This window comes from Juglans microcarpa x Juglans regia, chromosome 5D, assembly GCF_004785595.1.
Source record: "Juglans microcarpa x Juglans regia isolate MS1-56 chromosome 5D, Jm3101_v1.0, whole genome shotgun sequence".
Lineage (NCBI taxonomy): Eukaryota > Viridiplantae > Streptophyta > Magnoliopsida > Fagales > Juglandaceae > Juglans > Juglans microcarpa x Juglans regia.
This window is the reverse complement of record NC_054602.1, coordinates 16316286-16336647: the sequence shown is the minus strand read 5'-3', so window position 1 is coordinate 16336647 and position 20362 is coordinate 16316286. Positions and strand designations below refer to the sequence as shown.

Sequence of the window (20362 nt, the reverse complement as noted above, 5' to 3'; positions counted from 1 at the left end):
AAAACAATTAAAAAAATTAAATACATAAAAATTTATTTAAGAGGACAAATTCCCATATATATAAATATATATTCGTTTAAGAATCTTGTAATTTGATCAATTCAAATATCCTAGGGTTCGTTTGGATAATGAGATGAGATAAAATGAGATGAGATGATTTTAGATAAATTGAATAAAATATTGTTTTAATATTATTATTATTTTGTGATTTGAAAAAATTAAATTATTTATTAGATTTTGCATGAAAATTTAAAAAAATTATAATAATAAGATGAGATAAGGTGAGATAATTTCTGTATCCAAAAGAGAACTTTAGACAAATCCACCACATGTGACTTAGCCAGCTAATTACGTACATTATGAGGGATGTTATATATACAACTAAATCAAATAATGTGGTACTCATCAATAGCCAATAACGCCTTGCCATGTGGTAGACAATTTGTATAAGAAGGAAACTAATTAGAGTAATGATATATATACAATATATTTCACAATAATATTATAAGATGATGGTATTTTATAAAATAATATCATTTTTATAAGATGTTTTATAAAAATACTAATCATTTAAAATATAATTATGTAAAATATTATAAAAAAAATGTTGTGTAAATCATTTTTAAATAGCTTTCAAGCCACCGAATTGGTAAATAAACTAGTGGGCCCTATACAACTTCTCCGAAATTCGTAGCTAAAATATAAATAAATAAATAAATGTAGGACAAGCACAAAACAACATGTTTTCACACATTTAGAGGGAAAATGGTCAAATTTAATGATTGTTAATAGAATATTGTTCCCAATGTAGGAGAATCAAAAGGACAATTATTAGGTTCCAATCAACAAAGCAACTCCATTATAATATCGTACCATTAATCAAAGTTCCAACAAATTTTATAGTTAGGTGGATGAATTGTATTTTACAATAATTTATTTTAGAAATCATATATATATATATATATATAAAGAAATGATATTTATAATTTTAAAATTTTAAAATTTCGTATTATTCTATTAGAAAAATTAGATAAATCTTGGACTTATATGAAAAAATTATCTTTATAATAGTGAACTCTATTTTTTTTTTTTAAATTTGCAAATTTTAAAATTATATCTATTCTTACTCAAAAAGAGAAATGATATTTATGAAATATTAAATTCAAATCAGATTAGAAATTCAAAATTCAAAAAAATATTAATAATCTTAGTTATGTTTGCTACCTAAAAAGCCATTTTTATGGAACGAAACCTTAAAAACAAATGTGAAGCCATTTTTCAGGAAAAAAAAAAATTAAAGCAATTTTATGGTCAAGAAAATTGATGGAACAACTCACAGTTGGAAGTTAAGCTGGACACGTAGCCATATTTGATTGGCTCACTTAATAAAACGTTCACTCACTTCAGCCAATGAAATTCATATATAAATTGTTGCTCATGATCAAGGGGGACCATATCACGGCAGTGGGCCCAAAACGATTCTCCCACGCCGAAATGTGCTGGCCTCCAGGCTAGCAAAACCCTTGGGCAAGGCTAAAGAGAATCCCCAACGGCTCCCAAGTCTTTTGCGGTGGGCCCCCAGGTAAGGTGACCGTTGGTGGGGTCCTATCTTCTTAAATTTTAAAAATTACATAACCGTTGCAATGCTCCCTCAAATCTCCCTCATTAACGAGGAAGAGACCAGACTGCCGATAGCAAGTGTGAGCAAAATTCAGGACCTAAGGGCTAAAACAGCCTAAATCGTGGGTTTCGTTTATGCTCTGATTTTCTTTTATAGTGATTTTCCTTTCAGATTTATGGGGTTTTCTTACATTTTCTGTTTGGTGTTTGCCTATGTTTCCAGTCTTGTAGTATACATTAGCAACAATGACTGTTGAAGTTAATGCTGAAGAAACCCGGATGACCGAGGTTATTGCTGTTGTTCCTACTCAAGAAGAGACCGAGAAAGCTGTTGAAGGAGACGAAAAAGTGAAAGATGGGGATGAATCTAAGCCCAAAAAAGTTGAGAAGTGCTCTTCTTATAGGGAAGAGAGCAACTTTCTCTCCGATCTTAAGGAGTTTGAGAAGAAGGCACTGAATGAGCTGAAAGCGAAACTCGAGGAATCCATCCTCGGCGACAATCTGTACAAGAAAGAGGGCCCGAAAAAGACACATGAAAAATCGGTATCAGACGAGAAAGATGCCAAAGGAGGCGACGAAAGCGAGAAAGCTGGGAAAGAAGAGGCCCAAAATGAGGAGGAAAGGAAAGAAGATGGCGTGGATGAAAAGGAAAACACAGCACAAGAATGCGAGGAGGAGAAACCCGATGCAGGTACTGAAGAATGCGAGGAGGAGAAGAAACCCGACACAAGTAATGAAGAAAAAGGCTTTCAAACTGACACGGAAATCTCCCTATGGGGAGTGCCCCTTTTGCCTAGTAAAGGCGCCGAGGCTACTGATGTAGTCCTACTAAAGTTCTTGAGGGCTAGGGAGTTCAAGGTGAATGATGCTTTTGAGATGCTCAAGAAGACACTTCAATGGAGGAAGGAGGCCCGGATCGATTCGATCTTGGACGAGGACTTGTGCGCGGATCTAAGCACGGCGGCTTACATGAATGGTGTAGATCGCGAGGGTCACCCAGTTTGCTACAACATTTTCGGGGTGTTCGATAGCGAGGAGCTTTATCAGAAGACGTTTGGAAGCGAGGAGAAGCGCTCGCAGTTCCTGAGATGGAGGTGCCAGCTGATGGAGAAGGGTATTCAGAAGCTGGATTTGAAGCCCGGAGGTGCTTCTTCGTTGCTCCAAATCAACGATCTAAAGAAGTCCCCCGGACCCGCCAAGAAGGAGCTTCGGATTTCCACAAAGCAAGCGATTGGGATTCTACAAGACAATTACCCAGAACTCGTAGCAAAAAACGTAAGTCTCCCAAATGCTTTATATCATTTACCATATTTGGGAATACCATTTTTTCTTGGTTTTCTTATAGGGAAATGGTAATCATGTTCTGGGTCTTAATGTGGATGCAGATCTTCATAAATGTTCCATTCTGGTACTATGCTCTCAACGCCCTAATATCTCCTTTCTTGACCCAAAGAACCAAGAGCAAATTCGTTGTTGCTCGTCCGGGAAAGGTCACAGAAACCCTGCTCAAGTAAGTATCTTATAGTCCTTCCATTGTCAAACATTCAAGCCTTATTTCCTACCCAGTAGAAGCTGACAAAGTTAACGCGATTCTTCATTGCACAGGTACATTCCGATGGAGGAGATTCCTGAAAACTACGGCGGCTTCAAGAAGGAGAACGATTTTGAGTTCTCCGGCAAAGACGGCGGCGTGGCTTCAGAACTCATAATGAAGGCTGGATCAACTGAAACCATTGAGTTACCCGCATTGGAGGTACCAAATATGGTTCTTTTACTCTTGATGTTAACATGGATTGATGTTACTTGGAGCTTTGATAAAAATAAATGCTGATTAAAAATGGTGGCAGGTTGGAAGCACATTGGTCTGGGATTTGAGTATTTTGGGCTGGGAAGTGAATTACAAGGAGGAATTCGTTCCGATCGATGAGGGTTCTTACACTATCATTGTGCAGAAGGCCAAGAAGATGAGCTCTCAGGAAGGACCTATTCGCAACAGTTTCAGAACCAATGAACCTGGGAAAGTTGTCCTCACGATCGAGAACACTTCGAGCAAGAAGAAGAGGGTTCTGCACCGGTACAAAGTCAACAAAAGCTACTAATTTGTCTTGGATTCATGTGTAGGGCAGAGGAGAGATGAAAAAAAAGTGGGATAGAAATTTATTATTTTGATTCGTTCATTGTGTTACATTCTTTTGCAGAAGTAAAATATAAATAATGTAATTTGATTTGTTGCTCCGTTTGGATCCTTTGCCGTGGGGTTTTCTTGTGCAGACTCGTGAGATCACGTGATTGTATTTTTCTATGTTTTGAAGAAATTAATTGAGATGATGTTTTTCTTTTCTTGTCTTTTTTTTCTTTTCCTTAATTTTGTTACCATTTTCTCAAATTTGTACCGCCAAATATTATTTTCTATCCTAATCGTTGTATCCCTTAACCACCCACACACACACCCACACTCACTGCTTGGGAGGGTGCCCCTAGGGCCATCAAGGGCCTCAATGGGTCCCATCAGCCCATTTAGGCCAAGTGCTTTTGGGCCTTTGTAATTTTTTGGGCCACTTAGCCCAAAACCTATTTTTCCCTTCAAAACTATTACAAAATTTGAAAATCTTTAACATATAAAATTAAATGTCTCTAAATAAATAAATTGGCCACGGGGCCTCGACCCTGCCACCATGGGCACGCCTGTTAGTGGATTGGCCCCCAAGGCTGTCCACTTAGTGCCCAAGGCGAGAGAGAGCAAGAGAGATATGGGTTTAGGGGCAATGGCAACTGGATGGGACATTGGGAAGAGAGACTGAGAGAGGAAAGAAAGAGAGAGATAAAGACGTTAAGGAGGGGGAGGGGTTTTTAAAACAAAACTCTACACCAAAATTGTAACGCCCCAATGGAAGGCCCAAACCACACGTCTTATACTCCAAAAAGATTAATAAATGATGTAGGGTTTTGTTTAAAACTATAACGTCCCAATAGAAAGTTCAAATCACATGACTTATACTCCAAAAGGACTAGTCAATGATATAATTGGAGCTCCATTAGAACCTTAGAAAGAACAAGAACTTCTCATTCCCAATCAATGTGTGATCTCATACACCACCTATCATTATCTTTATTAGTAGGGTATCATAATCTACCCCTTTAAATTCCCGACATTCTCGTCAGGCTAGTCCATTGTAGGTGGCATGACTCAAGTCCTACATTTCTGGTTGAGATAGACTCTGATATCATTTGTAACGCCCCAATGGAAGTCCCAAACTATATGACTTATACTCCAAAATGACTAGTCAATGATGCAATTAGAGCTCTATTGAAACCTTATAAATAGCAAGAACTTCTCATTTCCAAGTAATGTAAGATCTCATACACCACATACATTATCCTTGTGAGATGGGATATCACAAAAATGATGTCATTTTATTAAAAATATTTATTTTCGGCTGAGTGATTATGATGCGCCCAATCCCCATAATTCTAACAGTAGTAATTAAGATTAACATAATAGAAGTAAGTGTATCGATCAAGTAGTTGAACTCTAAAGAAAATTCATTATTGATGGTCCAAGACCATACATATTGATAGATATAACTGTTATTTATTTGCTAAATAGACATATTGGCTGAAATTTTTGTAACTATACTTAACAATAAAACACTAGGAAAAGCCCACATGCGGCGAAGATTTTTTGTTGCCTTCAGAAAAAGGAGAAGTCCCACCCCTATTGACATAGGAACTATAATTGGAATGAAATGTATGATCCATGAATATTGGTATGTATATTTCATAAAATAAAAATAAAAATCTTTTATTCTTAGTTAACTATTTCTAATTCATCAACACTTGTTTTTTTAAAGGAGTCAGTTAATAAAAAAAAATTAAGATAAGATATAAAAAAATAAAATAATTTTTTTTCCTTAATTATTCTAAATCTTTTCCAAATACTTCAAACAAAAAAAAAATATTTAAAATCAAGAAGTTAGAATTGGTCAAATGAGATGACCAAATTACCCTCGCTTGGGATTTGACGGAGACTAAAGCGTCGGAATATGCAATGTAAAGTTACATACCCCTTTGGTTCATGACAGATAGTATGCAATATGCGTATAATAATATGTAATAATCGCAGCAGAAAATTTGTTTAATTATGGATTGTACTAGAATAAACTAAAATCCAAAATTACTTTTCATAACATTAACATCTATGCTGGTTGAGTATCTTTAAAAAAAACATAACCTTAAACCAAAAGAAGTATTGTACTAAGTGAGGATTTGAATCTAAATTTCTAACTTTGACCTCGGAATTTCTAAATTTCTAACCAAAAAAGCATACATAACCTTAAAATTTATAACTTGAACACTTGACTAAGTGAGGATTTGAAACTAAATTATGCTTGAATGCTTAACCCCGAAACTTCTCATGATTAACATTCTAAAACATGACCTCATAAACATGTTCAGTTGCTAATCTCACTTCAAAATATTCAAATTTGAATAGGACCATAATTAGAACAATCTTTATAAAAAAAAAAAAAAAAAAAAATCATCAAAACCATGACTCATTCTTTGTTTCCCTTTGTTCATTACAATCTAGCACTACATGGCAAGCAAAGGTTTTGGTATACTCATGACCAAAATTAATCCAACAAGTGTTAAAATCAAACATTTACATCGAGCTAAAATATACACGGAAAGGGAAACCATATAATACAAAAAAAATCTAGCCTTTGCCGAAACATGAGTATTGCAAAACTTTGCAAACTATCTTTTATTCTTATGATCCTCTAATACAAATTTATAATCATGCAATATACTCTTGTTACAAGAATAAATAGTAGTTGTTAACATCATTCAAGGCCTAAAAGTCTACTTTAGTAAAACTTAAACTCAAGAACATCATTCCAAGATCCATGTGTAGTATGCTTTGTTTGTAATGTTCATTAGGTTCTAAAATCTTCAAGGTGATCCAAGATTGTAACATATTGTCAAAAACATTTCTTGGAAGTTCTAAGACACTAATCTTCATACAAATCCAAAAATATACATGTGACAAAGTCATATACATAAGCCAAAGTTCAACCGATATAGGCATAAATGAATATGCTATTTAATAGTTTCCAACACCCAAAATCTCTCATATTTGAACAATACCCTCAATTCACAAGGCCAAAACCGAGACTATGTTCACCATACAAATCACAAAACTCATCATTAGAACTAAGAATTCAAGTCAACAATATTTGTAACAAAGTGGCTAACTGAGATGGTTTTGTTACCCTATTTGTTTCATGTATCTTATAATGTGGAAAACTTAGGTCAGGATCATTAATCTTAATACCAAAATCAAGTTCTAAGCTTATCAACACTGAATTTACCAAGCAAGTCCTAGGGCTGCATGACACTTCAAAATTTCAAATCAACAAAAGACTCATGCTAACCAAATTGAGCCTATACTAACTTCACCAAAATCAACCATTTCACTTGAAAATCCTTCCAACACACATGCTAACATGTTCTTAACTTGAGTATAAAAAATAGAAGAGAAAGATGAGGAAAGAGGGCTTATCGAAATTAGCACTAAGAGAAAAAGCTTGCTCTCTTCTATCCTCTCTCTCACACTTGGTTTCTCTTTTGTGCAAAGTTTGAAGTGCTTAGTTTGTGTAAGTGAGGATGACCGAGGGTGGATGTTGGAATAAAAGAAACTTGAGATGAGAGGGAGGGGGTTTTGGTACAAGGCAGGGTATAGCCTGAAATGCTTGTTGTTTGTGAAGTTAGACAAGTGACTTGATGCAAAGGATTCATGCAAACCGAGAGGCATGAGAGAGGGGCGGGTTGCTTGAGTGAAAGGGATTTTGTTGGCGGGAAAAGCTGGCCACTTGGGGCAGGGTATAGGCTGCGCAGGCAGGCCAAGCATGGCTAGTTTCAGTTGCTTGTGAGTAGTGCAATAGTGTGGGAAGGGGCATGCATCTAATTGAGTGTGTTGGGCAGTTTTGGAGGATTGAATTCAAAATTGATGGAGGGTTGTGCAAACTTAGTGCAAGGCTACAAAAGGGCAGTGTATGGTGCTTGAAAAAAAGGTGGCATCCTAATCTGTCTGAGGTGGAATCTTGAGGAAGGTAGTACATCTTGTCATCCTCGGAGTCATAATACGTATTGATGATTAACATATGGTCAATCTCGAGTCCAACTTCGTCATCTTCACTAGAAGACAGTCGGTGACGATATCAATGAGTGGAAGACATCGACACGTTTGAAGTCTCAAGCATTGGGATAGTGGCATGTGCTTTCGCAATGCGGCTCGACTCCGCTTCCCCATGAGGTCTTAATGCCTATAGTCGGGTCCCATCCTTCCATAAAGAACTCTAAATTTTGTGTACATTGGTCGGTCTCTACCAATTCATCACTGCTTCCACCTTACTGGGGTCAAAAGTTACTCCTTCACTGGATATCACATGTCCCAATAATTTCACCTATCTAAGCCAAAACTCACATTTACTAAGTTTGGTGTACAATTCCTATTCCTTAAGTCTGGCTAAAGCTAGACTAACCAAACCATCTTACATCAAATAATCATTACAACTTTTTCAAACTCTCATACAAAATATAATAAATAATTCAACTTTTTCAAGTTTCAAAGTAAAAATAATATTAAAAAATTATATTCTAACAATATTTTATTTAATTTTCAACTTTTATCTTATCTCATCTCGTCTGTATAACCAAGCAACACTTAAGGTGTCCTAATCTTAGATCTATCTCCCTATTTGGTGGTAATTCGGGCAAATCTTCTGCAAAACTTCAGGAAAGTCATCTACCATAGGTGTTCCCTAAACCTCTCTGTTGCAGATAGACTCCTCAACTACCAACGCTAGATGTATCGATGCACCATCAACAATGTATCTCCTAACTTGTAAAGCTGAAATTATAGGTGTGGTGGCTCTAACTGACTCTCCCGGATAACCTACTTTATTAACCATGGGCAGCTCAAACACGACTTCCCCTTTTTGATAGTCTATCTTAGTATAGCGTCTAAACAACTAATCCTTCCCCAAAATCAAATCAATTCCCATTAGACAGAACACCATCAATATTTTTCCTTTTACCTTCTATAGGGCACTCTTTAACTACTCGAGTACAAGCAATAGTACTCCCATTGGGAATCGTTATCACTACTACTTTTGGAGAAATATTTCGGTTTGCAAACTACATTTTCGTGCAAACGTTGTAGACACAAAAGACTGTAGCGCACCCTAATCAAACAATGCACAAGTTGTAAACCTCAATAGCTTGACATTATCTAACATTGACAACACTGAAGTACTACTATTAACCATAGTTAAACTAATCTTAACTAAGTTCAAAGCTCAAAGATATAGACATCTAAAGAAATACTAGTGATAACTCTAACTTCTTTTGTCTCTAGAGCCGGTTATCATCCTTTTATTTTTTGTGCTTCCACCTTTAACATATGGGAAAGCTCTCTTTATCTCTGAATTAATTTGGGCAGTTATGCCCCTCTGCTTGTCTTCAACAATTGCTATCACGTTAACTAGCTCTTGATAATTTTCAATTCAGAAATAGGCCACCTGGTTGCGGATCCTTGGCTGTAAGCCCCCTTGAAATTTTTGTACCTGTATATTCTCTATGCCAATCAAATGAGGCGCGAATCTTCCAAGCTCCATAAATCTAGCAACGTACTACTCGACCGACATATTCCCTTATATTAACAACGTGAATTCCTATGCTTACTATTGTTTACAAATATTATGATTTGTCAAATAATTTGAATGAATAACAATGTTAGAACAATTGAAATACATTTAAAAAAAAATAAAGGTAACAACATAAGAGATCATTTGCCAACTCCCTCCAACTCCAACATCATAAAACCTGAAAACAAAAGGCAAAAAAATGAGGATATGAATAATATGATGCCTCAAAAAGAAAAGAACGTCAATTAAGAAAAAAAAGTAACATGATAAAAAACTATAAATAAATAATTAACAAACTAATGGTGTATCAAAGTCAAACAACCAATGTTGCGGCCAATGTAGATTGAGATGGAGTCTCATTTCTTGAAGTTTTCCACCCCAATCTAGTTTGGGGTTTCAATTGTGAAACCTCAAAATAGATTAAGTTAGAGGTTTCAAATTGAACCCCTAACCTAATTTATGGTTTTAATTTGAAACACTAAATTAGATTAGAGGTTCGGATCAAATCACTAGATTATTTAGGATCTTGAATTCGACACTCTAAAATAGTCTAGAGGTTCAATCTGAACCCCTAAACTAATTTAGGCTTTCAAATTGAAACTTTACAATTTTTCCCAAAAATAAAACACCAAAAATCTAACCTAATCACACAATCCAACTCCATAATGTCCAAAACACAACTCGATCATTCATTGAAAATATAAAACAATTTGTATTTCAAAATTTCAAACTTTGGGCATCGAGATACTTACAAGGTGAAACTGAGAGAATATGAACTCTACGACAATGACAACGTGAGCTATAACGACGCCGTGACTGAGTGAGAGAGTTTGAGAGAGGGTCTAAAGAGGCATGAGAAAGAGACACAAAGATGCGGGGCAAGGGGATGATTAAACCTAAAATGAAATGACACCGTATAAACTCTCCAAAACAATGTCGTTTCATTATAACACTTATTTCTTTTTAATATATATATATATATATATATATATATATATATATATATATATATGGGCCAAATGGACAAGTGAAATCCGAGCAGGACAAAAGCCTAGCCTAGCACCTATCCCAGCCTTTCACAATGGGCAGTTGCCCGCCCATTCGCCCGTCTACCTACATGATACGGGAGGACAACGTTGCCCACCCCAGGCAGGGGTCGAGTGGGTGGGCAAAGCAGTACTCGGCCCCCAGGCCTAAGCTAGTGTACCACTACCACAAATATATCCCCACCATCGGATTCTTTGCCCACTAATCCACCAACCACCATCCACTGCTTATTTCCAATGTGCAGGTGAGGTTCATGTGCCAACTTTATTAATTCATTAACAATTTGGTTCCTTTCATCCCATTTTTGAGAAGCAAATCATGTACGCCACTATCTTCAACTTGTGATATGGCTTTTCTTTTATCTAGAGTTGGTATCTGTTCATGCTTTCCTATATTTCGATGTAGTGATATTATATGGGAAGTGATAATCTCTATTTGTGAAGAAATTTATGAGTTTAACTCATCTCATAGAACTGATTCCACAAGAGATGATCGATTACTCATTCCTTATAAACATGCCCAAGACATTGTCCACAAGTAATGTGAGATTATTCCTCAACACCCTCCCTCACATGTAGACCAGTATTTTTTCCGGTCATTGTCATGAGGTAAGTAGTGTGGGTCCCCATTCATTCTGTGGCAAACTCATATATCATGAAGAAATTTATGGGTCTAACTCATCGTATATAACCGGTTCTGCAAGAGAGAATTGTTCATTCCTTATAAACATGCCTAAGACCTTGTACACAGATAATGTAAGATTATTTATCAACGATTTGTCGACTCACTACAATCAATCTCAACAAACATTTTCTTGTTATATATATATCAGCCAAAGCTAATAAGCTAGATTGCTTTAATAAAAACTGTCTTGACCACGACAATCCATTTATTTCATTTGTCGAAAAATATACAGACTTTTTTTTTTTTTAATAAGTAGGAAAGATTTTATTAATATAAAAATGAGAAATGCTACTATGAAGCCTTACACCACACACTACCAATTGATCAACATATAATTTATTATTTTTGTCATTCTAATATATTTAAACATACACATATTTAAGTATTAGGATAGAAGAGTAAAAATGACAAATTACATATTGATTAAATGAATGCGTTTGATATAAAACTTCTATATAAAATTACTCATATATATATATATATATCGATTTGAAGTTTGCATAATGCATTGATCATTAATCTCCATAATTAGGAATTTTCAAAATTCTTTGACTTTTTCTTAAAGTATAAGCTGCTTTAACTAAATTTACAAATTACGGTAGCTAGCTCTGAAGAATTAGCTAGGAAAAGGCCGTTTTGTCTAGTACTCAACGGTAAGAGGTTCTGAAAATTTCATTTTCATATAAATGGAAAAATTCCTGCATGCCGGCCCATTGTAGAAGCATCTGACACGTATGCAGTATGCCTAGTCATTGCGTGTTCCGCAATTGTTGCCCAGTATAGAAGGAAATTCAGACAAAAAGGGCATAATTACATTGCAAAATATTCGTGGAATAAGCAGTAATTCGTAGGTAAACATCTCTATCATATAAGTTCGTAGGGCCCACTCTATATTTCGTGTTAATGGTATTAGGCGTACGTACGTAGAAGTATTCAAATAGATCAGTTATTTGCTTGGGGGTATGAGTTATTAGCCGTAGATTTCTGTGGTTTTGATTTTTATGAATTCCTTGTATTTATCTTTAGTTTCTAACTAAATGCATTCTCATACGGACTACTTTAATTATATTCGAGTTATGCTTATTTTTATAGAGTAATACTATACATTATATTCTCATGCATTTTATTTTCATCCTATTAAATAAGATGTGACACATTCATTACTATTAAATGATAAAGATGCATTTAATAAATCATCATTTAATAGTGATAAATGTGTCACTTCTTACTTAGTGAAATGAAAGTAAGATGATAGTCTAGTATATAGAATTTTCCTTCTCATATATATATATAAATAATTTGTAAAAATCCTATGAGATGACTTTCTCCTATTTATTTTTTTAAGCATTCTAGAAGCGATAAAACTCATCATGATTTCAGTAACAATAAACACAATCATTTTCATAAGAAAAACTTTACTTATCATCTATTTTTCTCGTGATCATCCTCTCATTATCTCATAAAATGATATTAAATTATAGATTCACAAATAAAATAAAATATAATAAATAGTCTCTAATAATTTAATGCCAGTACATTATGAGATGATAAGAAAATAAATGATGTGTATATAATATTACTCTTTTTCATAATAAGGATTTAAAATAAAGGTATTTTTGCAAGGTGATAATATTTTTATAATTATTTTATAAAAATGTTATTTATTTAAAACATGATTATAAAAGGCCTGTTGTGTATTTATCATTTTCCTAACTTTTAATAAGATTGATGAAAGTGAAAGATATGGGCACTCCAAATTACGCTTCAAACGTACATCAAAGTCCTAATGAGCAAAGGCAGATCAGACTGTTGATCTCTTTGAATGATCATCGTAAAAAATAATAGATAATTCAGCAAAAAAAATGATTTATTAATTAATTACTATTTTAAACTTATTTTCACTACACGTACCGGTTTCGTGACATTTTCGAAGGCAGAGCTTTGACTATTCCACCGCATGCCTCGTGTTTTGACCCCATATTAAACTAGAATGTCAAAAATAAACCGACATTACGGTCGTGAAATCTGAAACATACATGATCACGCAGGTCGATATATATGTATATATATATATATATATATATATATATCGAAGAGTCCAGAATTAATTAGCCCCATGCATGCATGCAAGGCAATTAATTTGCTGAAGAAAAGTACGTACTCACGACGTACAATTAAGTTTGTCAAAGTTCTATGTTTTGTCAAATACCATGCAATTTGGGCATTACTACGTGCACGATAGCTTCGAATTTTTTCTCTTTCTATGTACGAAATTTGCAAGTATTCAACAAATTACGTATACTATATCTCCTCATAACACAATAAATAAGGATGCTCGCATCCTATTTTTAGCACAGAAACACAAACAAAAATGGAGCCCGTTAGCTCTTCGGTGCTTATTCCATTTGTTATTACACTTCTTTTCTCATTTTTATGGGCAACTTCGGCTCACACTCATGAAGACTTCCTTCAATGCCTGACCCTTCATGCTGGAAACTCCACCTCCTCAATTTCTCAAGTCATTTACACCCCGTTCAATTCCTCATATTCATCTGTATTGGAATTCTCCATACGAAATCCTAGATTCTCAACACCTGCCACCCCGAAACCTCTAGTCATTATTACGCCATTGCATGTCTCCCAAATTCAAGCAACCATTAAGTGTTCCCAAAAACATGGCATGCAAATAAGAGTTAGAAGCGGTGGTCATGATTATGAGGGTCTTTCTTATGTTTCTTATGTTCCATTTGTCATAATCGATCTGATAAATCTTCATTCAATCAATGTTGATGTAGAAAATGGAACTGCATGGGTTGAAGCCGGTGCCATTATCGGTGAAGTATACTATAGGATTGCCGAGAAAAGTAGAAACTTTGGCTTTCCGGCGGGAGTTTGCCCGACAGTGGGTGTTGGTGGACACTTCAGTGGGGGAGGGTACGGCACCATGTTGCGCAAATATGGCCTTGCTGCAGATAATATTGTTGACGCCCAAATGATTGATGTTAAGGGCAGAATCCTTGACAGAGAATCCATGGGAGAAGATCTATTTTGGGCCATTCGAGGAAGTGGAGGGGCCAGCTTTGGAGTCATTGTTGCGTGGAAAATCAAGCTGGTTCATGTTCCATCAACTGTGACTGTATTCACAGTTAATAGGAACTTGGAACAAAATGCAACCAAGCTTGTTCATCGGTGGCAATATGTTGCAGACAAGCTTGATGAAGACCTATTCATTCGTGTCATCTTAAGTGCTGCCAATTCTAGCCAAGAAGGGAGGAGAACAATACAAGCTTCATTTAATTCCTTGTATCTGGGAGGGATAGATAATCTCCTTTCATTGATGCAAGAGAGCTTCCCTGAATTGGGTTTGGTAAGAGAAGATTGCACTGAAAAGAGCTGGATTGAATCTACCCTCTACTTCGCCGGGTTTCCAAGTGGGGAATCCTTGGATGTATTGCTAAGCAGGACTCCTCTAACAAGACCAACTTTTTTCAAAGCAAAATCTGACTATGTGATGGAACCTATTCCAGAAGTTGGTTTGAAAGGGATTTGGGAGAGATTTTACCAAAAAGAGGCCGAGGAAGCATAATTGATCCTGAGTCCGTATGGGGGAATAATGAGTGAAATCTCAGAATTTGCAATTCCTTTCCCACATAGAGCTGGTAACATCTACAAAATCCAACACTTGGTGTATTGGGAAGAAGAAGGAATTGCGGCATCTGAGAGACATATAAGTTGGATCAGAAGGCTTTACAGTTACATGGCTGCCTATGTTTCAAAATCTCCAAGAGCTGCATACATAAATTATAGGGACCTTGACATAGGAGCAAATAGTAAGGAAGGCCACACAAGCTATAGACGGGCAAGTATATGGGGTACTAAATATTTCAAGAGCAACTTTAACAGGTTCGTTCGTGTGAAGACCATGGTCGATCCCAATGATTTCTTCAGGAATGAACAAAGCATCCTGGCTCTTTCATCCTGGTGAGAGGTGATTTTAATTACAGAAGATATTGCACTGAACAATAAATCCTCTCTCTATCATGTTTTACCTATTATTCCAATTAATAAGCACATATCATAAAGGCCATATATATCGATATTTTATGTGCATTGTAAAATAAAAGGGTTTCCACAAATTGAGGCATATAGTCTGCTGATGATGCATATATATATATATATATATATATAGAAAGAAAAATATATATTGTATTTTGTGACATGTTTATGTCCATTAATAATATATATATAGTTTTCATTTACGTCAATTATATATTTTGATATGTTTGTTTGGTAGTTATGAATTAATGATACTCAATTACATCACCAACCAGCTCTTAGCCTCGTTTGGATACGGAAACCTCTCATCTCATCTCCTCTCATCCTTATAATTTTTTTAAATTTCTACATAAATATAATAAACAATTCAATTTTTTTAAATTCTAAAATAATAATAATATTAAAAAATAACATTATAATAATATTTTATTTGACTTGTATAAAATCATCTTATCTCATCTCATTTTATATCATTATCAACGAGACCTTAGCCTCGATTATATATAATACTCAGAACTACAGAGAAAGTCTCTAACAATTGCCAATCACAGGAAGCGCGCCGCTAAAAAATGCTTTCTTTTTCAACAAAAATTTGACATATGGGCAGCAGAAGGTGGAAAAAATCCACGATCATTGTCCAATATATTTCTATGGATAAATTAATTGCGATTAAAATAAATGATTAGGTAGCTTATAATTTGATATATACAAAAATAATTTTAGATAAAAATACGAGCTCTATATATCTATATATACTTGAGGGTATTTTACTATCTAGAATACTAAATTAAAGCATTGTCAATTAAAATATATTAATTAAGCAGCTGCTTCTTCTTAAAGAAAATGCCATACGAGAACTACTTTAAAAATAATAAAGTCTTTAAGTAGAATTAAAACGAGCATTTATAACGGATTATTTGCGACGAGAATGATTATTTGCAATGAAAACAAATTAACTCATTTTAGCAAGAAATAATCATTTTCGCAGGAAATAACAGACCATAAATAAGCAGTTTTCTAGATTCTCAACACCTGCCACCCCGAAACCTCTAGTCATTGTTACGCCATCGCATGTCTCCCAAATTCAAGCAGCCATTAATTGTTCCCAAAAGAATGGCCTGCAAATCAGAGTTAGAAGCGGTGGTCATGATTATGATGGCCTTTCTTATGTATCTGATATTCCATTTCTCATAATCGATATATATGATAAATCTTCGATCAATCAGTTTTGATGCAGAAGATGGCACGGCTTGGGTTGAATCCGGCGCCATTATTGGTGAAGTTTATTATAGGATTGCCGAGAAAAGTATAAATTTTGGCTTTCCGGCGGGACTTTGCCCGACTGTGGGTGTTGGTGGACACTTCAGTGGGGGAGGATATGGCACCTTGATGCGCAAATATGGCCTTGCTACAGATAATATTATTGACGCACAAATGATTGACGTCAAGGGTAGAATCCTTGATAGAAAACCCTTGGGGGATGATTTGTTTTCGGCCATTAATTCGAGGAGGTGGAGGGTCCAGTTTTGGAATCATTGTTGCAAGGAAAATCAAGCTGGTTCATGTTCCATCAACTGTGACTGTATTCACAGTTAATAGGAACTTGGAACAAAATGCAGCCAAGCTTGTTTATCGGTGGGAACATGTTGCAAACAAAGTTCATGAAGATCTATTCATTCACGTTGTGTTAACTGGTGCCAACTCTGTTGGGGAAATCAATACAGCGGAATGAATAAAAACGAAAATAAAAGAGCATACCGACGTATTCAGTGACACCAAGAATTTAAATGGTTTGACAACTACCTACATCCACAGAAAAAAGCTTCACTAATAAATAGTAGAACACAAGAAAATATTACAGAAGTAGAGGATCATACTCCACTCAACTCAACTCTCTTCTTTTCTCTTAGAGCTGTCCTAACTCTCTCTTTCCTCTTCTTCCTTGGTGTGTCTGAGGCTCTTAGTGGGAGCCTCAATTTATAGGCAAATATTAGTATGAATGCATTTAATTTGCATTCAATTGGTAAGAGAGAGTTACCTGCTGAGCGCGGAGCAGCCATTGTGGACTGCTCAGGCTTGGGCATGGACTTCAACAATTCTCCCCCTCCAAGCCCATCTACCTAGATGCTATCCATTCCAATTATGTCTCTGGATAACTCAAACTTCTCACTTGTAACCACCTTCGTTAGCATGTCTGCTGGATTCTCTTTCGTATGGATCTTCACAAGCTTCAATAGCTGTTGTTCCATCGCTTCACATATCCAATGATAGCGGATATCAATATGCTTGGTGCGGGAATGGTACATTGAATTCTTGCTCAAGTCTAGAGCACTTTGACTATCACAATGTATCTTGTAGTTTTCTTAACTAACCCCTAGTTCTTGGAGAAAATGCTTCATCCATAAAATCTGTGATACCCCTCCTATATTTTGGTGTATTTTAATTGAATGGTTATTTTAACTAATTTAAATATTGGTTCTCTTGTTTAAAATTTATCGAATTTTTCGTTGGTTTATTTTTATGATTTTTAAGTTGTGAAATTTATTTTGATATGTTTTCTTAATATTAATTATTGTTATGCATTTAAATTGCTCTTTATTTTAAATTAGTTTATTGTTGGATTTAATTATTTTATTTTTATTTAGTCAATAGGTTTAAATTATTTTATTTAATTCGCCGTTTTGAAATTCTTTTCGTTGGATCATTTTGTGACTCAAGATGTAAGGATTTGACCTCATTTAATTTCCTAACTTTTTCTTTTTTTCTTTTTCCCTCTTTTTCTTTTTCCTTCTTCTCTTTCTTTTTCGTCTTCTTTTCCCTCTGCTTCTCCCTCCCGCGCATGACGTCTTCCTTCCCCTTCCCCGTTCATTTTTTTCTTCCCTCCCAACGCACCTCTGAGCACCGTCGTGGCTGTCACTGCCCCTCCCAACCTCTTCCCCACTGGCCGGCAACCACCCCCCTCTGTATTCAGCCCCTCTCGCGCCGCCAATCTTCTCCACGCACGGCTTCAAGCAGCACGACCTTTGTGCTCTAGCGCCGCCATCGCGCTACCATATTTTCACCACAACACTGGTGGCCTCCTAGCCACCTACCCCACCCAAGTTCAGCCCCGATCTGCCACCTTTGAGGCTCCTCTAACTCATTTTCTGATTTGAGCTTTGTGGACTCCAACCGCCACCCACGTCACCATCCACGGCCAACCACCACTTCCATTAGCCTCACCAACACCCCTAAGCCTTTCCCTAGCCATCCCAAGTCTTCGCTTGTCCTCGTTCAAAAGTTGGGCTTTTGAGACCCATGACCATAGTCTAAAATACACTGTTTCATTGTTGCGCTGCCACTTCTAGCATATTTGTGATCCTTCGAAAAGTATATTATAGCACTGTAAGTATTTTTTCAAAAAATTTGAGATTTAAATGCATTTTTGCACTAACTCATATTTACTATGAACTGGTTGGTTGTGCCGAATTGAGTCCAAGGAGTAAGGGGGTTGGTTGGATTGGAGGATGGAGTTGTTGTGTGATTAGATTATGCTCGATTTTGTTAGCTATTGGATATTTGTGTTGTGTCATAATGCATGTTCATGTCTATAAATGAAAACTAGGTTTACGCATAATTGCACACATCTTGTATACTTGAAATACTGGGTTTTCAAGGGAGAAATGATTTTGGGTATGTTTGAAATGATTGGATTGATCGGTTTGAGAGAAAGGAAAAGAGATTATAGGGATGGTGGTATAGTCCGGCCTGTGATTCCCGCCTACGGTGCATGCAGTAGGGATGGTGGTAAGCAGGGATGGTGGTATAGTCCCGTGGTGATATAATCCCGCCTGTGATTCTCGCCTACGGTGCATGCGGTAGGGATGGTAGTAAACTAGGATGGTGGTAGAGTCCCGCCTGTAATTCCCGCCTATAGTGCTCTGATAGGTACCTCTTGTGTGAAAAAGAACTGTAAGGATGGTGGTAAGCAGGGATGGTGGTATAATCCCGCCTGTGATTCCCGCCTACGGTGCACGCAGTAGGGATGTTGGTATAGTCCCACCTACAGTGCATGCAGTAGGGATGGTGGTAAGCAGGGATGGTGGTAGAGTTCCACCTGTGATTCCCACCTACAGTGCCCGATAAATGATTATGTTGGGTCATTTTCTGGGAAAATGACAAATATTATTCATGGCTTGTTTTTGGTCAAACGGGATTTTTGGCTTGTGTTGAAAAATAATCATTTTTGTGAAAAATGAGGTTTTTGGGTTACATTTGCGTTGCATCAGGTACACATGTTTGTTGGCTGCATTAATGCACTTTTATCTCTTGGGTTGCTTGGTTGATTACTTGTTGAGATTCATAATGTCACGATATTCGATGCCCTGCGGTACCATTTTACGGTATCAAAGATTTTGATACAGATGAGGACGAAGAGCCTGAGGATTCGGCTCTGCAGGAAAAGTGATTTGGGATCACTTACTCCTATATTGGGATTTGTCTCCCACTTTTTGGCTATGTATTTAGTTTGTATTATATTTATATTAGATAACTGTATAACGTTTTAAAGACAATTTATTTTGGATATCTGTATTTAAATATCTAGTATTTAGTTGGCTAACTCATAATGCTGCGACTTTTGTTGTGCACTTCTTGCATGTTGCACACACTTGAGCACTTATCGTTGGGATGCGTGATCCGTGTTGTCATCATCCCGACATCACGATTCCTGTGTTTCTGTACGCGGGGGTCGGGGGTGTAACACCCCGTATTTTAGTGTATTTTTACTGAAGGAATTATTTTTATGTAATTAAAATAATTTCTCTTATTTTAAATTGGTTGGATTTTTGTGAGTTTATTTCTATGATTTTTATTTGGTGAAAATTAATTTTTATGTGCTTTCTTAATATTTATTTATTGTTGTGCATTTAAATTGCTTTTAATATTTAAATTAATTACCGTGGGATTTAATTATTTCAATTTGACTTTACCATTACGTTTAAATTATTTTATTTAACTTGTGGTTTTAAAATCGTTTCCGTTGGATCATTTTTGTGACCCAAGTTATGAGGATTGGACCTCATTTCTTTTTCCCTCTTTTTCTTTCCTCTCCTTTTTCTTTTCCTCTTTTTTTTCTTTTTTTTCTTTTCTCCTTATTCCTTCCTCTCCCGCGCGATTCCTCTCTCTCCTCCCCTCTCCTCCGCCCGTTTCCCTTGTCTACTCCCAGCGCCGCCGTCCGCCGGCGGTGGTCGTCACCGCCCAGCCCATTA

At 36.0% G+C, this 20362-nt stretch overlaps 2 protein-coding genes across 2 annotated transcripts; both read left to right on the top strand.

The window, feature by feature from the left end:
- The first annotated feature begins 1631 nt into the window (after positions 1–1631).
- On the top strand, positions 1632–3957 carry LOC121265005 (patellin-4). Its single transcript, XM_041168418.1, has 5 exons — positions 1632–1740; positions 1839–2895; positions 3006–3130; positions 3226–3373; positions 3468–3957. The coding sequence occupies exons 2-5, from the start codon at positions 1867–1869 to the stop codon at positions 3717–3719; spliced, it is 1554 nt and encodes a 517-aa protein (XP_041024352.1). The 5' UTR covers positions 1632–1740; positions 1839–1866; the 3' UTR covers positions 3720–3957.
- A 9471-nt stretch (positions 3958–13428) lies between these two features.
- Positions 13429–15235, top strand: LOC121265004 (berberine bridge enzyme-like 18). Its single transcript, XM_041168417.1, is given in 1 exon segment — positions 13429–15235. A coding segment is annotated over 1 exon segment (1614 nt). The 3' UTR covers positions 15043–15235.
- The last annotated feature ends 5127 nt before the right edge of the window (positions 15236–20362 follow it).

Bases quoted from the DNA above. Each gene is read 5' to 3' on its own strand.
- LOC121265005 (XM_041168418.1), top strand. From the start codon at position 1,867: ATGACTGTTGAAGTTAATGCTGAAGAAACCCGGATGACCGAGGTTATT. The intron at 2,896-3,005 runs GTAAGTCTCCCA...ATGTGGATGCAG, and splicing joins CAGAACTCGTAGCAAAAAAC to ATCTTCATAAATGTTCCATT. The intron at 3,131-3,225 runs GTAAGTATCTTA...TTCATTGCACAG, and splicing joins GTCACAGAAACCCTGCTCAA to GTACATTCCGATGGAGGAGA.